General features: G+C 36.8%; 1 protein-coding gene across 1 annotated transcript in view; it reads right to left on the bottom strand.

Annotated features, from left to right (window-relative positions):
- SH3RF3 (SH3 domain containing ring finger 3) overlaps window positions 1-18048 on the bottom strand; it is a 218529-nt gene that overhangs the window by 20591 nt on the left and 179890 nt on the right. Inside the window, exons 5-8 of the mRNA XM_032227048.1 lie at window positions 11155-11255; window positions 7960-8130; window positions 5906-6144; window positions 1867-2201 (exon numbers count right to left, since the gene is read on the bottom strand). Coding sequence (XP_032082939.1) covers window positions 1867-2201; window positions 5906-6144; window positions 7960-8130; window positions 11155-11255 — 846 coding nt within the window. The remainder of the gene's footprint in view (window positions 1-1866; window positions 2202-5905; window positions 6145-7959; window positions 8131-11154; window positions 11256-18048) is intronic.

Here is an 18048-nt window from a genome sequence, read left to right as displayed (position 1 = left end):
CACTTACAACCATTGCAGCATCCCCATGGTCACATGATCAAAATTAAGATGCTTGGCAATTGGCAAGTGATTAGGATGGTTGCAGTGTCCCAAGGTCATGTGATCACTTTTGTGACCTTCTAACAAGCAAAGTCAATGGGAAAGCCAGGTTCACTTAACAGCTGTGGTACTAAGTTAGCAGTGATTCACTTAACAACTGTGGCAAGAAAGATTATATAATAGGGCAAAACTGAATTGTGGCCATATGGCAAGGACTACCTATAGTCCAGTTATATCATTTAGGGCAATCAATGAGACCTGAATTTTGGAATAAATTCTGAAAGTGCAGGGAAAATAAAAATTTGTATTAGTTTAATCATTATAAATTAAAATATATAATTATGCTGGACTAAAAACTGTGCAATGTAACTAAAGAAGAAAGTCCACCCACTGAGCAAAACATTAACTGAATTGGTTTCATTTGTTGTTTAGGATTTTTTTTAGTGAAAATCCATCCTTTAACTTGATCATTAAAAGATAAGAGCTCTATAAAATATATGGCTATTTACTTATCTGGAACTTACTTTTTTTTTGGGGGGGGGGGAAGAATCCTACGCTTTAAACTGGTAATTTGTATTTTTTTAAATGGCCCCAAAAATAGAAGAAGAGTGAACAAAAGATCCATCCAAAACAAAACAAAACAAAACAAAAATGCTCCAGTCCACGTAGCATTTGGTTTCCAAAACATGGAAATCTGAGTAGATTAATAGCTACCACTTTGGTGGGAAAGTAACAGCCTTCTGTATGCCTTCTGCATATAGCTATGGTGGCCACATGACCATGAAAATGTATTTGGACCACGCTGGCTCCCTCGGCCAAGAAACAGAGGTGAGCACCACATCTTGGAGTCAGACACAACCGGACAGGGAAACCTTTATCTTTAGCAACAAAACTTACGACTAATAAGAAGGAATGCTTTTACACACTTAGATTTTTACTCCAATACTTCTAAACAGTGATTAATCATGAAGTTCTGCAAGTAGCTTTTAATAGACAGCATTCATCACCTATGTAGGAGAGTGATTAGTTACAACATGTGTAAACTCTATATGGAAACAAAATACAGTACTGTGTTTGTGAAGGATTGACTGAGCTTAGCATGTTTAGATCAGCTTGGTACTAACATTCATTAACATGTTACTGCACTGACACTGAAAGGCTGTTCTGAAAGTGAACCCCATATGCCTACATCTCTAGAGAATCAATCACATATTCAACATCATATTTAACCCTGTCCTGTCCTGTTTTACCGATGTGTACAAGTGCAATTTTCTGAAAGAACCATATATATATATATTATAGTACTATTAAAACAGCCTCAAACATTCACGCATCAATGTTTTAATATGCCTCTGACTCTAAGCCCCCAAGGCTACATGTCATTTAACATCTTCAGTCTAATTAATCCATTTTGGCTGAACTTAGATATATGGAAAAAGGCTATTTGATACTTATTTTGTATACCTGTGCTATCAAAATTGCAGCACTTAAAAGAAGCATATCAATCAAAGAGGTACAACAGATGGAGAAGATAGTGAATTTCTTAATATGTAAGATACTCACTCAACCAGTCAGCAGCTCCAAAGCTACATTAAAAAATGTATAAACAGTAAATTAATCAGGGTGAAAATTATATATATATATATATCCTTTGCAAACCTTTGATGCAGTCTCCAGAGTTCCTTCAAAAATTGACATCAAAATGCAATGATGATTGTGATAAAAAAGAAATTTTATTACGTATCTAGTAAGAAAATTAATTCAATTAATTCTTTTAAGGCTGAGCATAATGTATCTACTCATCCATGTTGCAAAGTGGTCATTTACCTTTTCATTTTTCCTTTCTTCTGTTTTGCAAGCTGTGTTAGTTGGGCTACAAGTCACCAAGCTACTGATGGGCCCATTTCCAGCTTCTCCGTTCAGATTGACTGCAGTGACATTGGGAGGAGTAATTGCTGCAGCTGCTGAAGTGAGAGGAATAATAGGCCTGGCACACTGTGCTCCAGGGATGACATGCACAGGAGAGTGGTGGATATGTTGTGGAGAAACCACCGAGTGTGATCTGATCACAGTTGCTGGGAGGCGAGATGGAGAATTCTGACTTCTCAGTGGTGAGACTGTGGCTGTGGGCCGATCCTGGGCCTGCACAGAATTGTGCACAACTAAAAAGAAAAAGGGTGTAAGGAAACAGGAGAGGGAAAAAGTAATTTCAGAAACACTGTCAAAATAGAAATGGAAATATCATAGGAGATTTTGAACTCCTCCTTTCAAACTACTAAATTCAGACGGAACTCTTTGATTATAGCTCATCTACAATACAGAAACAGTAACATCTCAATAGAAGCTGTGCAAAAGCTTACAATTTTCATCTTATATCTTGATTAGCCATATGCAAAACTGCATGCAATTCAGAAATAAATGTAGGGCAAGCAAATATGCTCAGGTTGAACTAGATTTTCATATAATACTTTTAAAATAAAAGCAATATGGAATATTTTGAAAGAAAACCACAACACTTCTTACTTACCAGTACATATGAATTCAGGAAGCCCTACTGTAACTACCGTATCTATTCTGATGGATGAAGTAATCCAGAATACTTCAACAACTAGAATTATTTGTGGGGAAAGTCAGTTAGATTCATTTTGACTTGGAATTCTGAGTTGGAGAACATTATAAAGGTGTTACATCAGCAATTATTTGTTCTATTATTTTGAATTGTTTTTAGCTGTCTATGTCAGGGGTTGGCTTCAAACATTTTAGCAAGGGGTTCTCTGCCTGGCTGCTGGGTGGGTGTGGCCATGGTGGGCATGGCCTAGTTGGCCTCCTGCACCATGGCGGGGGGACGGTTTTGCCCTCCCTGGGCTCTGGAGGTTTTTCTCGAGACTCCAGGAAGGCGAAAACGTCCCCCATGCTCCGGACGCCCTTCCAGTAGGCCTATTTTTCACCTTCCCTGAGCCTCCACGTATGGCCTATACTAAAAACAGGCCACATGGGGACTCCTGGGAAAGGAGGGGTGGGCGGGATGAGCCAGGATTGGGATTTGGGGGTTCTCTGAACTGCACAGAATCTTAGCTAGAGGTTCTCCAAAACCCCTGCAAACCCCCAGCAACCCACCCCTAGTCTAAATTTTAAGGATGTGGAAAAGATATACGGAAAGATGAGTCATTTTGGGCTCCCTGGGGAAGCTGAATCTTGGGAGTATCATTTTACAGTGGTTCTGAATCTTCTTGTCAGGCTGGTCCAGAAGATAATATTGGAAAGCTGTGATGTGACACCTAGATTATGGACTTACCCAATTCCATAGGATCGTTTAATTTTATCTCCAATGCTATTCATGTACAGAATAAGGAAGATGACCTTGATGGAGACAGGTAATATCCACCTCCAGGAATGAGTTCAAAACAAGCACAAAGTGTGTGGTTAACGGCTCAGACATCTCCTTAATCCACATGGGTATAAGAAGGGGGAGAGGTTCAGCACAATCAGACTTTCAGGATTCTGTTGTTATAGCCCAGTGATGGCGAACCTATGGCATGTGTGCCACAGGTGGCACGCGGAGCCCTCTCTGTGGGTCCGTGAGCTGTCGCCCAGCTCAGTTCCACTGTGCATGTGTGCGTGCCTCCTACCGGCCAGCTGATTTTCGGGTCTTTGCTGCACATGCCCGAGGGATGCAGCATGCCCCCCCACACCCTGTTTTTGCTCCCAGGAGGCTTTAGGGAGGCCTGCTAGGCTCAAAATGGGGTGTTGGATGGGTGTGTGGCATGCTCCCATGGCCCGTTTTTGGTCACAGGAGGCTTTAGGGAGGCCTGCTAGCCCCAAAATGGGATGCGGGGGGAAGTGTCGCACACGCATGGGGAAGTGGGAGTGCAGAGGGGAGCACATGCATGTGGGGGAGGGAAAGGGGAGGCCGGGGGTGTCGCATGTGCAGGGGCGCGGGGTGTTGTCACACGTGCATTGCATTATGAGTGTGGGCATGCATGCGCGCTTTCGGCACACAAGGACAAAAACGTTAGGCATCACTGTTATAGCCTCTCTCAATAAAAGTAATCGTAACCTAATAAAATTGATTTTTGGTCTGATTTACTTGGTAGGGATAACAGTTCAATATTTACACCAAGGTACTGGGAGAGGTTATCTGGAATTTTGGAATGGGTTGTCATCAATATGCATTCAATTCCTAGATAGCAGTCAGTATATATTATGTAAATTTGATAATGAAAGATGGATTAAAAACAAGACAAGATGCTATTGGGAAACAGGAAACTGATCTCAGGGATTAAGTGTCAGATTGTTTTGGAAACAGTTGCATTGTCCTTGAAAGAACAGATTTGCAGCCTGAGAACATTCCATGAATCTCAGTTACCATTAATAATATCTTTGATGTGGAATGCACATGTCTATCCTTGAGTCAGATGAATTTGGCAGGGATTATTATCTTGGATACCTTGAGTACTGCAACATGCTCTACATGGGGTTCTTCTTAGTAAGTGTCTGGAAGTTGCAGTTTGAGAAAAAGATAGCAAGCTAAATGCTAATCGGAATCATATGATGTTGCTGTAACATTTACACTAGATGTACAATACAATAAACATAATACAATAAATAGCTGTTTCTCCCCCCTTTCTTTAATGTTTAGCAGAACCTACATGCAGTATATAGCCATTTAAAAATAAGACTTTTGTAATTAGTTAATCTTCTTGAAAATGTGGGATAATGAGCCACTTATTCTGTGATTTGAAACAGTCACCTAAAAACCAAAGTCTATTCTATTTTACTTCTGATCAGAGGCTGCTTTTTCTTAATATGTTTAGGACAAATCAGTATTGTATGTTAGGAAAGCAATCTGGTGATCATCAGAAAGTATTTCTAAAATGATTCTGAAAAGCTGCTGGAATATATAATTATAATAAAAAACTCAAAAGAACAGCAGTGTAAAAACTGATTTTATATGCATGCAGAACATTCTTTGAACAAAGAATGCCATGTGGGAAAAAAGCCCATTACATAATGTATAAACTCTATTTAAAAAAAAAGGAAATTGTATTTCAAGGCTCGCCTGGATGTATCCCTTGTTTTGTTCATTGCACAATAAACATCTTCCATATTTTAAATCTAATAAACTGTTTTAAAACATTAAAGCAATACATGACTCTTCTTAGACTTATCAAGTTTACTTCTTAACATACAGGATGCTTCATGCTTCCCAAATGAATTAGTGTGTAAGTACTGTAGTGGGACTGCCATTGTGAGTACAGGTAGTCCTCAACTTATGACCACAATTAGCCCAAGATTTCTTTTGCTAAGTGAGACAAAAAGTGAATTTTGCCCCATTTAACGAACTTTCTTGCCACAGTTGTTAAGTGAATCACTGCAGTAGTTAAATTAGTAACAGGGCTGTTAATTGAATCTGGTGGCCCCATTGACTTTGCTTGTCATAAAGTCGCAAAGGGGATCACATCACTCCTGCAATGGTCATAAATATTAGTCAGTTGCTAAGATGACTTTTTTGAATTTTGATCACGTAAGCATGGGGATGCTGTAATGGTCATAAGTATAAAAAATGGCCATAAGTCACTTGTTTCAGTGACCATTATAACTTCAAATGGTCACTAAGTGAACTGTTGTAAGTCGAGGACTACCTGTATAGGATAGCCAGAAAAGCAAAATGTGGTCCTTGCAAGCAATAAATACAACCTTAAACAATGTAGGCCAAAGGCCAAACAAAAGCTCTAATTCCTATCCCTGATTCAGTTTTGAACAGAGCAAGGACTTTGCGGAGGCGCCCTAGACAGACAGAAGATTCCGAGACTCTTTTTCTCTGACGCGAGATTCAGAGGACAGGATGTCTGCAGATTATACCTACCCATTTGCACAGCGCTGCGAGGCTGAATCACTGGGTGCTGAGAAGAATATCTCAAACAGTTATTCATCTGTGGGGAGCCTCCTGGCAGCTGCGTCTGAGAGGGAGGGGTTGTGATTGGAACGGCAGGTCTGGTAACAGGAGCAGAACTGGTAAGAGCCGGGGCAGCATCTCGAGGGGAGCCTTTGGCTGTTGGAGAGCCTCCTGTTAAATTCCTGGGCTGGTTAGTTGATGCAGGAACCCTGGATAAAAAGGAAGCCCAAGATAAGAGTTCTGTGCAAGAAGTCAAAGGCAACATATTGGAACCAATGTTTCCTCATCATGTGTTCACAGGTAGTTCTCCAGGTACAACAGTTTGCTTAATGACCATTCAAAGTTACAACAGCACTGGAAAAATGGACTTACAACCATTTTTCACACTCATGACCATTGCAGCATCGTCCTGGTTACGTCGTTGGTTACATTCAGACGCTTGTCAACTAACTTACACTTATGGTTGCAGTGTCCCGGGGTCATGGGATCCCCTTTTGCAACCTTCTGACAAGGAAAGTCAATGGGGGGAGCCAGATTCACTTAATAGCCATGCTATTAATTTAACAACTGCAGTGATTCGGTTAACAAAGGTGGCAAAAAAAGTAGAAAAATGGGGCAAAACTCGAATAGATTTGAATAATAATTATTTTTTTTTGCCACAAACTGGCCAAAACATTGTGAAGCATCAAAACTTGTTGTCAAGTGAGACAGGGAGACCATTTACAATGTCTGTAAAAGACCCATAGCTGTTGTAAATGTTGTTCAACAACCAGTTATAAGTTGAGGACTACCTGTGGAACAGCACATTCTGTCTCATGAGAAAGTGATATGTATTACACAAAATATGCAACCTTAGTTCTTATTATAGAGAGAAAAGCTGAACAGAAATCCTTACTTCTGGAATTGAGAAGAAATATAGGAAACTAGTACTTGCATAAAAAAATTCTATTTGACCTCTTTTAAAGAAAGTATGAACTATGCCAAAGGTAGGAAGCAGAAAAAAATGGGCATTTCGGCTGATACTTTTGTGGTTTATTTCTACCTGTCAGCCTCTGCTTTGCTACTGCTTCGGCTGCCATTGAAACGGGGAGGGGGGGGCATGGTATTTGGGAGGGGAATCATTGCTGTGCTGGAGGAAGTTTCTAGACGCTGAACTGACCACCTTACTGCGCATGTGGAGGAGGGGTGTTTCCTGCCAAGGCCAACGGTCCAGCATTCCATCCTGGTGATGCCTTTTGAAGTTATCTCACACCTGACATTGGGGGGGAAATATGATTGGACTGTGCACGGGGATGCCAAGAGGAGGGGAATGAATTATACATTATATTATTAGCTTTCGCGCCTAATTAACCAGACTCAGCTTACCTTTGCAACTGTTCATTTATAATTAGTAAAAGTACACTTGATTTCAATACAAATGGAGTCCAGTGGTTTTCTTTCCTGATTACTGAATGAAGTGATGCTGACACTACCACATGCAGCAGTTTAGATGTATAGCCTTCCCCTGCCTAGCTATGAGCAACCTCTGTACAGTAGAACCTCTGGTCACAAACACTTCTGGACCACGATTAAATCAGGTTTCGACCAAAAAAAATATTTTTTTTCTCGCGGCTGATTTCCCCCTTCTGTGCAATTTTTTTTTTGTAAGAGCCAAATTTCCAAAATTATGTTCAGGTGACGACAAAATTGGGTTGCTACCAGAGTTATGGAATGAATAATGGTCGTGACCAGAGGTTCTATTGTATCTAGACAATAGTCTGAGATCACAGACGAGATGAACATGTACTTCGCTGTAGAGGTACAAATGTGAGATCAGGCATAATCCTTCAGCATCACAAACTGTTCTTATAACCCATTTGTGAGGTTATTATGATAAAAAAAAACATTATGGAATTGAAAATAATATATTAAAATTAAAACATATGAGGTGCAAACTCAGGAAAGACACTTTTTGGGGATTCAGTTCCTTCCTTTGGGAGGTGGTGATGATATCCAATTGCTAAAACCCCCACACTGCTTCTCACCTGGAAACTGGAGTGACATAATTGCCTGGAAAGACGCCACACATGCCATTTCTCAAGGACGTCCCTTTGAACCAGCCATCCTGACACTTCTCGATAACACGATACATTTCGCCCTTACGTAGTTCTAGTTCATCTGTCTTCTGAGGTTTGTAGGCATATAATGCCAAATAACTGTCAAAAATGATAAATATATAAACAGTCAGAGGGTAAAGCTGAAGACGCGCATAGCAAGTAAACCATATTTTGTTTTAAAATAAAATACCTGTTATTGTTACATTTATTTATTCAACTGAAATTATTAACCAGCAAAAGAATATGGGAACATAGAAGGGAAAATTCATCCAGACAGCTACAAGATAATTAAACACATTGACAGCACTAGAATATTAATTGGAAATTCATCTACAAATTTCAAAAATAGGATGCCCATAACAAAATTTAGCTGGATACTGAGTATCAAAATGAAAAGACGCAACACTCAAGTAATTCTACGTAATGTATTTTAAAGATATTTTGCACTTTAAAAATAGGTAGCTGAATTAAAGGAAACATGAAAGTAGTATTTATAAAATTACCAGAAATCATTTTAAAAGACTATAGTTTTCAAATTTCCCTATTATTATACATATCAGAGGGACAGTCATTGAAAATCAGAGTGGGTGGTTTGATGGGATATGTTCCTTCAGGGAAATTGGGACTTGGAGCTGAGGGAAAACCCTGAAGGAAAGGGACTTAAAAATCTGGGCACAGATAGGCTGATGGGTTACACTGTGCATGGATATCTCTGGCCATAGAGAAGAGCAGGGATGACATGTAACATCTTTGCCTTCTTTGTCCCATAAAATCACTTGCCAGGATTCTTCCAGATTTTTATTTTAGCCAAAACTCAGAAAAACCAATCTTTCAGCAAAATTCCAGAACAATCAAAATTCGGCCAATTCAAAATAGTTTGGCAGAAGCTCTGGGACACGAAAGTTTGCTTCAAGTTCAAAACAAATATACTGCATATTCTATTGTGTGCATATCCCTAATAAGGTACACTATATATAAAACTATACTGGCTTTGCTAAATTACAAGTGATTTTTTGGGGGTAATTACTGGAAGGTGTAAAACTGGAATTTTCCACATAGCTGCTCAAAAATTACTGGAAGGTGTAAAACTGGAATCTTCAACATAGCAGCTAAAAAAAACCCCCTAAAATTCAAATTCAGTTTGAATACAGACTGTAACCAATACACACAAGGCCCTAATTCTTCTGCCTTCTAGAAAATACAAGTTGAAAAATAAATGTTGCTTGCTTTTTTTATTTTATCCCTGTGTGCAGTAAGCACTCTCACTGCAAGCAGAAAATAAACAGCAATAATTATTAGACTGCTCATATCTTTTAACAATTCCTCGAGGCATTCTTTGCCTTGATTTATCAAATGCTTCCAGTAGGCAGCATCCTGATCAAATAATTAATGTATATTTTTCACAAGAGGCTTGAGGAATTATTGTCACATTATGTTTTGGCAGTGTATGTGTGGTGAACTATGTTAATTAGCACGAGTGCGTTCTCTGGTTTTAGTACAATCAGTACTAGACACTTGGAACAAAATATAAAACCCTCAGCTATCTTTGACTACCCAGTGACATTAGAAAACAATATTGAACTTGGGGCTTTTTGTGATGCTGGCTGTCTGGATATTATGAGTTAAGTTTCAGACTACACTAATCAGCACTAATAGTTGCCAGGTAGAATTGTATTCCAGCTTTAATTTTAGGCTACAGGGGCTCAACTGTGACTGATTTTAAAACATCAAATTCTCGGTACTATGATTGATGTCATCTTTGTAGGCCTGTTATGAGTTTGTGGTACACCTTTGAAGTGAAGTCTGGTTTTCTAGCGCTTAAGAGCACGGAAGTGCTTATTTCCCTTTTCCTTACACATATTAAAAAAATCCACAATTTGTCAAGTGGAATACTGTAGACAATTACAGAAAAACCATACAGTGAGTTCATTAAAAATACATAATTAAGTACTTATGGTAGGTGTGATGTCTATAGGTAGTGCTTATTTAGTGACTGTCTCGTTTAGTGAGTATTTGTGCTTATAATGATGAAAAAGTAAGCCAAAGTGACCAATTCTTTGTATGTCTGCAAAGAAAGCTGAAATTATATCACAAGCTGTTACAATATCATTTTGTGACTGCTTTGCTTAACGACCTGATTGCCGGTTATTAACCATATTAAATAAACTTAGTGTAGTTGTTAAAAAATATACATTCTCTTTCTCTCTTTAAATGCAGCAGACACCTTAAATGTCTTAGATGGAAATTCAAATGCTGAGATTATATAAAGGATAAGATTATTATAAAGTTAGACGAGAACCGCAGCCATAAACAAAGAAACAAATTCAGGTAATGGAGAATGGGTGAAGGACACTCACCATCTCCAAAATTAATCAGAATGTTTTTTCAGATAATATTCCAGCTGATAGGAAAAGTGCTGGATCCAAGGAAAAGAAAACTCAGCTTGTGCTTGGTGTTTTTCCCCCTTGATTGTGTATTTAAATTCAATAAATATTTAATCATTCTATTTTTAGTATCTTTCACTGAAACTAAAAATTTTACACGTACCATGCTAATGTTGTAACATCATTTACTGCTTAAATACATACCTGGAAGAATTTTATTTTATGAACCACTCTTCCTAATATAATTTCAGGTACTAAATTGTATAGGAATATTGTTTCTAAATGGTTTAATATAATTTATGGCAGTGGTTCTCAACTTGTGGTCTGCGGACCCCTATGGCTGTGATATTGTCACGGGGGCCCATGAAGGCTTGAAGAAATGATTTAAATCTTAAGTCCCAATGGTCTGTGGCCACAAAACATATTTAAAGTGGGTCCATGGTAAAGAAAAGGTTGAGAACCACTTATTTATGATATTAATGATTTTCTCTATTTAATAGGAACAATACCTACCAAGTAATCATTCACAAAACTATAATAAGTAACTTGGGAATTAAAATTTGTGTCAACCTGTGAATACAAGTGACCTAGCCTTTCACTCATCACTTTTCAATGTTGACAAAAGGCTGGTTCACCCAGACCAGTGATAACCATGAGAAGAGGTTCTGCTGACATTTTCAAACTACAAATAATAATGCCAAAATTATACATTGCTCTTCAGAGCAAAACTTCTGCTTACATATTGAGTGGTAATTGGACCTTCGATGGTGTTCCTTGATCTCCTACAATTGCGCTGGTTCTGGGCCCAGCCATGGTTGCAGATCCAGCTAAAGTAGAATCCTAGAAGCAACAGAAGTGGAGAAAAATGAAAGGAATGCCCATTTCACACTCATTTTTTACTCAAATTGTATGACCTTCAATGTGTTTATTTATTTATTTCACTTATTAATATCCTTTATTTTCTTTAAGATAGGTTCTTTAGCTTTATGCATTCTAACAATGTATTTTTTTGCAGAAGAGTCACCAATGGCCAAAGCTCCACTATAAAAAAAGATTCAGAAAAATCTGTATTTTTTTCAGCCTAAAACAAGATTAGTCTCTCCATTCTTTAGATTATACTATGCTTAATTTGATAAGAGCCATTATTCACTTTTAATTTTATTTTCTTATTAACTTCTTGTGCAGTAATAATTCTTCATATGTACTGTTATGTTAAAAAACAAGTTGGTTGTCAATTTCTCCAGTGATTATTTTGTATATTACTTTTTATAATCAGCCAGAAATCTCTTCAGCAATCAGATATGAACTACAAAGCATTAAAATAATAACTATTGTCATTGTAACTCAGTTTATTATTATGTTCTTTATTCTCAGCTCATATTACAGTGTCAAAAGGGAAACCAGATCTACTACTGATGAAACATATTATTTAAAAAAAAATACTTATGCCTTCTCTACCGTCTAACAGTAAAAAAGTTGTTTGGAAAGGAATAAATTTTGTTCTTTTTAAAAGAATATATTCAAGAAAAGGAATGTTAAAAAGCTTTCCTGGCTATTTCTTGTCTCTGCATTTTAAGAGATTGTGCGTTTCATTTTCTTTCAGTTGATGGAATTTGGACCAATGATTTTAAAAGTTTCCAAGGTTTGGCAAGAAATAGATAGATTAATTTATTCACTTATAAAGACTCCTGATATGAAATATATTCATAAATCCTTCTTCCTCTTTATGTCATCTTGTGGGATTTTACAAATCCCCAAGTTAAGATGCATTTCATAAGCTGTGAAGTGTGACAAATTTTAATGCTTCTTTCCAACTCACTCTCTCTTAATCTTAAAGCATCTATTAGTCATTTACTTAGCTAACTGTAGCACCAGGGACTGGTACAGGGGCAATAGTGCAGAAGGACCATTTTTAGTGCTGAAATTGGATACCTAGTCTTCTAATGAATTGTCCTTCTGAACAATAGGAATATGCACGAGACTAATGCTCTACAGAGAAAGGTTGGAAAGAAATATATTGGACCGAAAATATATTTGATTCTCCCTTCCCTCAATTAAATTGCAAAGCCCAGTAAAAATGCAGACAAATAACTCATTTGAGTCATACAAATATCTGATTGACTATTTCTATTGTTCAGATCAGACAAAAAAAAAAATCCAGGCCAGAATCATTCCCTATATGCAACTGATTTAAATAATCCCCTAATATAGTTATTTTGATCTGTACTCCTAAAATTGTCAAGTCAAGCTGAGTTTTGATACAAATTCGGAGTTTACCAGGTTGGTGAAAATTGATGTAATATAATATTTTCCACATATAGAGATCTGTATTCATCAACATGTTTTCCCCAAATTGTGCACTGAATTAAACAAAACAGACTTTGTAAATCATGGATACCCAGATGAAGTTCCTGTATCATGAATGTTAAACTTAGATGATTTTTTGGACATTTATTTTACAATATTTGTATCATGCTAACATTGCAAACTCTGCACTGTCTGGACAGAATATGAAAACAGCCCTATATACAACATATTAGTATAATTTAATCTAAAGGTTGGAACATGAGCCACCATTGCTAATCCCTCTTGCTCCAAGAGGAACTGCAATGTCACGTCAACTGAAACTAGCAAAGGATATCCTGATCATAGAATCCAACTGTTGTTCTAAAGAAGTTAACAGTCAAGGAGAATACTTAAGTTTTGGACAATCCCCTTCAAGGATCAGCCACTCAGAATGAATATGGAGGCCATCAGCAAATGCGTCAATTTCTATACACACAGCAACTCTATTTTGCCAGATTTAGCCTGGTTTCATCCTACCCAATGCCTCCCACAGCTTTACCAAGAAAGATGCTGATAGTACCCTCTACGTATTGATAATATCTCATCCAAATTGGCAGATGATATCCCAATAGAATATATGTCCCAGTTGTTTAATATGGATAACAAATAACATTATTTTTCACATGGAACATTATATTTTATATGATAGCAAGAAAGCTATCTGGATACACAGGACCACTGATTTGATTTCCAGAGGGAAGTGCTACGTGATATATTTGCAATTAATTTACATTTACTTTCCATGTAATCTTGAGACTCAAGGCAAGACACACTGCACCTGTATGATATCTACTCTGGTTAGGTTTTACAATGATAAAATAGTGTAATGTGTGATTAAAAATAATTTTGTACAAATATATTATCACTTGTGCAAATCTTGCCTATTTAATTATGCCTGTTTTCAAATAACATGATGGAAGAGTTAAAACTTAATATCTTGTAAAAAGATGTTTTGCATAAATTAGGTTGTTTGGGATTTGGCTTTGCTAAACATAATATATAAACTTACACTTTGTTTACTTTAGGAAACTGTTATTAAAACAGTTTATCCCATTAAAGAATGCTTGCAAGATGGCATTTTGATTTAAGGGCCAATAATCTTCAGAAAATTACATTTCATTGATCTATGAACATAGTAATCTGTTAACAGATTCTTTGCTTCCCAGCATATTGACATATTTGTTTAGGAAAGCATGAATTTAAATAAAACAAATCATTGAATCTAGAAAAAGTAAAACAACAAATTCTTATTCTATTTTGTTAATGAGCCAAACATCTGATTTAGTATTTAACTAAACTATATAAGGGGGATATGATCATTTATTTATGCTTCTGTCTCCAAGAAAAAGAAACAAATGAAAATCAAAATACAAACTAAATGGAAAGTTACTTTGCACTGCAGTGCTGTAAATGTGTTTAGAATTATGAATATCAAATGGAAGAACCCAAAAGGTATTGGGGCAGAGGAGAAAGGCAAGAGGAAGGATGTCTGTTGACTTTTATTATTTTCCTGATACTTCCAGTTGTCATATACATGCTAATTAATATTTTCCTTTCCCTCCCTTCCTTTCCTTTTCCAATGTCATCAGTTGCTTCTACTTAATTCCTATTGCCAAATACTTTCTCTTTTGACACTTTTTTAATAGCCATATTTATATTGATACAGATCACATCTTTACCTCAGGAGAAAAGGAACATCTTAGAGCCCCTTCAAATATAATGGTTGCTCAATATCAAACAATAATGGTGGCACTTTCCTGTGGACCTGATATTGAGGATAAGTTAGGAAGACAGATAGAAAACAAGGCATTTTTATCTGTAGAGAACCATTTATTGGAAAGACTACATTTTATCACAGTTACTGAAGACAATGGGAGGCAAATATATTGACAATGCAACTTTAAAATCATGAATTCAAAGGCAACATTTGGTGGAATGCAATTGTCTAACACATACAAAATAATGAGGTTTTTTTTTTACTCCTTTTCAATACAAGAAATGCAATATCCCCCTCCCCCCCACGAACCAGTTTGATGTTATGGTAAAGGCATCAGGGTAAAGATTGGAAAATTGGGAGTCTTAGTTCTGCTTTTGGTACAACATCAGCTGGTTGATTGGGAGCCAGTCACTCCCAGCCCAAGAAGGAAAGCAAGAGCAAACAATTTCTGAAAATCCTATTAACTACTACAGGCAGTCAGTTGGAGTCAAAATTGACTTGAAGGCATTAAAAAAAGACAATGTGGTTTTGACAATACCCCAAGTGTGTGGTATATATTTTTCTATCTGCTGTTCTCTTTGGGGTGGAGAAATAATAAAATTAACACTGATAGGAGGTCTTTTCTTTATTGTGCTGCTCCCTGTGTGGGCTTTTCCACATATTCAACTAAGATCTGACAGTGCAAATTGATTTTCTGTGCATATGCACGGAGAGAGGGGGGGAGGGAAGGAGGGAGGGAGAGAGAGGGGGGGGAGAGGGAGAGGGAGAGAGGGAGAGGGAGAGAGCAGACATAACATTTTTTATTTCATGCCTGAATTTTATTTTTTACAGTTCCATAGTGTGTGTGTGGGGGGGTGGTGGTTCTTACCACAATTGTAACTGCTAAACAGGTTTATCAGATACTTTTTAGTCTCTAGTTGCATTTTCAAGATAAATGGGAGTCATGTAACCTGTAACAAAATACCGTACAGACCAACATTACAAGACGTTTAAATGCAAACATGCTGTTTCATTAGATACTGGATAAAAATTGTGTTATCTAAATTTGGAACAAATTTGACACTGTTTCTCTGAATATCAAATATTGTGTATTGCAGTAATGCCATATTTATTAATGAAAATAGTAAGGTTTTTCATGTTTTCATTGCATATTTAGATTTTATCTTTAAAGTGAGAGCAATAAACTTAAAATCCACCTACAGACCTTAATAATATGTGATCCTGTGGCAATATCTCAGCTAGAAAATCGACTAATAGTCTTTGAAACTCATGCTGCTCATTTCTGTCAAATTCATTGACTAACCAATGGGTCATGCAGTTTCTCCAAGCCTTAATGTTCTTAGGAATAATGCCAAAGCACTGAAATTATATTTGCACTGGATCAACTATTGGCAAGAAAGCGCTGCACCCGAGATAAAGCATTCTCATCAAATGTTAATTAACGAAGTGGGAGTTAGGGCATCCAATGACTCCAGAACACAGCTTTTCCGTTAGTGGTGCAATATATTAATAAACACCCTTTCACACACTGATAAAATATAATTACAGCTGCAGATGGGCATATACAAGCTATTTCTCTATTGCAGGAGGTGATAAACATAAATTCTTGCTATAGATTTATCTAACCCATAAATTATAAAAACATCTGTGGTATTTCTAACTCTTGCCTACACCAGCCAGTGTGAGAGACTAAAAAATAAACTACGGCTCAGTTATTTCTGTGTAGCTGGTTGGGAATATTAAGATCATTCAGTAGTAACGAAGAGCATCTGTTTAATGAAACACCATACCATGGAGGACCCAAACTGCAGAACTCAAATGAATGAACTTTTCACTTGTCATTTGTCCTTGCCAAGAGAAAGAATTGACTTTCATATTAGGTGAGCAAGAAAGGTACAATATGATTTCACAAATAATTATTATTTTACGTGATAGTAAATATGACTTAATTCAATATGGCTTCTTCTACAAGAAAAGAAAACTAAAAATAAATTTGCACAGGTTTGTATTTTTTTTTTTGAAATATTGATGTAAAATTTCTATTCTATAATCAGTGGTTCTGATACAGAAAAACAGTGTGTCCATTTTAATTAAAAAGCAATTTAAACAAAACAAAGTATAAATGCAGACATTATTCTTCTGGGTCCACTCCAGGGGTGAAATCCAGCAGATTCTGACAGGTTCTGGAGAACCGGTAGCGGAAATTTTGAGTAGTTCGGAAAACTGGCAAATGCTACCTCTGGATGGCCCCAGAGTGGGATAGGAATGGAGATTTTGCAATATCCTTCCCCGGGAGTGGGGTGGGAATGGAGGTTTTGCAGTATCTTTCCCCTGCCACGGCCACCAAGCCACACCACACTACACCCACCAAGCCACACCCACAGAACCGGTAGTAAAAACAAATTGAATTTCAACACTGGTCCACTCAGTTGCAAAGACTAGTAGAGAACTAAACTGGGTAGCTCCTCATAACTACTACACTTCTTCACATTTACAATTCTTTACAAACTCTTCTTCATATATCTGATCGTGACTAAGAGTTTCAATTTAGGAATGCAGGAAGCTATCATTTGAGGGTGTCAAGATAATTTTAGATACAAGATTTTTAATGTGAAATCAACTGCATTAAAAACAGAACTTTATGAGTGGCTCAAAGAATCTCCAGTGTTTGCCACCAATTCTCTCTTTCACCCACAAAAAAATTCTGAAGTTGTGAAAAGCAATGCAATTTAATAGGTGCCTTTGGGAAAGGATCTTCATTTAAAGGTTTCTTATTTTCTTGTAGGCATACTTTGGAACATACCCTAAAATTTGAAGAATAACAATATTCTTCCCTTAGAGAATTGACTTGGGCAGTCAATTAATTGGTGTGAATGACCAGAATGAACGTATTGTTAATTTCCAGACTTCTTTTTAAGTGTTTCAAGGATAACTTTATGGCACATGGTAGTGAAAATTTTAGACTGATTCAAAACATCCCCATTTGACTCATAATTTCAAGGTATAAATTCATAGAACATATTGGTAATCTTGGGTAATCATGAATATAGACACAGCAGAATACTCATATTGCACTTGAAAGAATACTTATTCTTACAATGCAGCAATGGAAAATTATTCCCCCGCCCTACATGCTAAATAAGTCTTCTGCCATAGGTATATATGAGAAATCTTCACACCTATCTGTTTTTTGAGTGACTTAATTTTTTTATAAGTTTTCAAAAATAAACATAAAAATATGCAGTTTGTATAAAATATGCAGAATAGTGCATGTTCAGGTTTTTTTAAAAATTAAACACAGAGCCATGCTTATGTTATGTAAATTTCCACCTCTATGTGTGTGATTATATGATCTTGGTACTTTGTCTCAGTAGGGCTAAATCAACTCAAACTAACATTCTGGGTTGGGAGGGAGCCAGTTGAATTTGATACAAAAAGTAGTTTGAACTCTGATGATATGTTATGAGTATAACTGCCATTATTCACAAAACAATATTTCTTTGGAAGAGAAAATTAATTGACTGCCCAAGTCAAAAACCAAAGAGGATTTGGATTGATTTCTCCTAGTCT

The sequence above is a fragment of the Thamnophis elegans genome, chromosome 11 (assembly GCF_009769535.1).
Source record: "Thamnophis elegans isolate rThaEle1 chromosome 11, rThaEle1.pri, whole genome shotgun sequence".
In the NCBI taxonomy this organism is placed as follows: domain Eukaryota; kingdom Metazoa; phylum Chordata; class Lepidosauria; order Squamata; family Colubridae; genus Thamnophis; species Thamnophis elegans.
This window is presented reverse-complemented; position numbering and strand designations above follow the sequence as displayed.